Source organism: Notamacropus eugenii, chromosome 3 (genome assembly GCF_028372415.1).
Source record: "Notamacropus eugenii isolate mMacEug1 chromosome 3, mMacEug1.pri_v2, whole genome shotgun sequence".
In the NCBI taxonomy this organism is placed as follows: domain Eukaryota; kingdom Metazoa; phylum Chordata; class Mammalia; order Diprotodontia; family Macropodidae; genus Notamacropus; species Notamacropus eugenii.
The window spans coordinates 104,188,036-104,189,865 of record NC_092874.1 but is presented as its reverse complement, the minus strand read 5'-3'; the positions used below and the strand labels follow the sequence as shown (position 1 = coordinate 104,189,865).

At 40.1% G+C, this 1,830-nt stretch overlaps 1 protein-coding gene across 1 annotated transcript; it reads left to right on the top strand.

The window, feature by feature from the left end:
• Window positions 1–348: 348 nt before the first annotated feature.
• LOC140531204 (olfactory receptor-like protein OLF3) lies at window positions 349–1,405 on the top strand. Its single transcript, XM_072650271.1, has one exon. It carries the CDS (start codon window positions 349–351, stop codon window positions 1,303–1,305), a length of 957 nt encoding a protein of 318 aa, XP_072506372.1. The 3' UTR covers window positions 1,306–1,405.
• Window positions 1,406–1,830: the final 425 nt, after the last annotated feature.

The window sequence follows — 1,830 nt, the reverse complement described above, 5'->3', positions numbered from 1 at the left end:
GAGTTAAGTGACTTGCCCAGGCACAGATCTAGTAAGTGTGTGAGGCCAGATTTGAGCTTCAGTAGATGAGTCTTCCTGCCTCCACTCCTGGTGCTCTACCCATTGTGCCACTTTGCTGCCCTAAAAGATTCTTTAGTTCTCTCTCATTTACAGATGAAGAAACTGAAGTCAAAGTCATTAAAAGATTTCCACAAGATCACACAGGTGAAAAGCCACCTGTCAAATACAGTATTCCGATCACAAATTCCTTGACTTTTCTACCATACTATCAAGGTCATTAGTTACCTTGGTTTTCAAGCTCAGTGATCTTTTCTATTTCTCCCTCTTTCTACAGATTCATTCTCTTTCATGGGAACAGAAAACCAGACATGGTTGAGTGAATTCATTCTCCTGGGGGTATCCAGTGACAAAGGAACACAGATCTTTCTCTTTGTCCTTTTCTTGACTATGTACCTGATGACTGTGTTGGGAAATACTCTCATAGTCATTCTGATTCAGCTGGATACTCAGCTCCACACCCCCATGTATTTCTTCCTTACTAACCTCAACCTTGTTGATGTCTCTTATGCCACCAGCATTGTCCCTCAAATGCTGGCACACTTCTTAGAAGAACAGAAAACAATTCCATATGTGAGCTGTGCTGCCCAGCTATTTTTCTCTCTGGGGCTGGGTGGAATTGAATTTCTTCTGTTGACAGTAATGGCTTATGACCGGTATGTGGCAGTGTGTAATCCACTGCACTATTCAGCCATCATGCATGCAGGGTTGTGTGTCAGGCTAGTGGCTGCCTCTTGGGTCAGTGGTTCCTTGAACTCTCTCATGCAGACAGTTGTCACTTTTCAGCTGCCCATGTGTACAAACAATGTCATTGATCACATATCATGTGAAATCCTAGCCTTGGTCAGGTTGGCCTGTGTGGACACATCTTCCAATGAGGTGGCAATCATGGCTTCTAGTATCATCCTCCTCATGACCCCATTCTTGCTTGTTCTCCTGTCCTATATCAAGATCATCTCTACTATCCTGAAGATTCAGTCCACAGAGGGAAGAAAGAAAGCCTTTCAGACTTGTGCCTCCCACCTGACAGTGGTGTCTTTGTGCTATGGCATGACCATTTTCACTTACATTCAGCCCCACTCAACCCCCAATATCCTTCAGGAGAAGTTGATATCACTGTTCTATGCCCTTTTAATGCCCATGCTGAATCCTTTGATTTACAGTGTGAGGAATAAGGAAGTGAAGGGAGCTTGGCAGAAATTGTTTGGGCAATTCTATGAATTAAAGTCAAAACTGCCATCCTCATGAATCACACAAAGAGACAACTGTTTTCTCTGGACTCTCCCTCCCAGACTCAAATGTGATAGATACTATCCACATCACTGACACTACTTTCAAGGGATAGAAAAATATTATTAGATGTTTTGAGATAGGTGGTAGGGAGGTAGTGTGATGGATACTGCTAAGTACATTTATAAGGACTCAATTTTTCATGCCTATTTTCTGATTGCTTTGCATGTTCTATATTATCTGAAAAAATAAATATTTTATTATTTTTGATTTGTTATATTTATATACCTTTTCATCACCTGAGAAAGAGTTTCTTAACCTGAGGCCCATGAATTTGTTTTTAAAAATAATTTATTAATTCTTTTAATATAATTGGTTTCCTTTGTAATCCCATCTATTTTATTTCATGAATTCAAAAATTTGGAGGTGTCCATAGGTTTCACCAAACTGCCAAGGAATTCTACAACACAAAAACTGTCAAGAATCCTTCATTACCCTATGTTTCCCCATCTTTCAAGCAAGCTTTTTCATCTTAAATCAAAG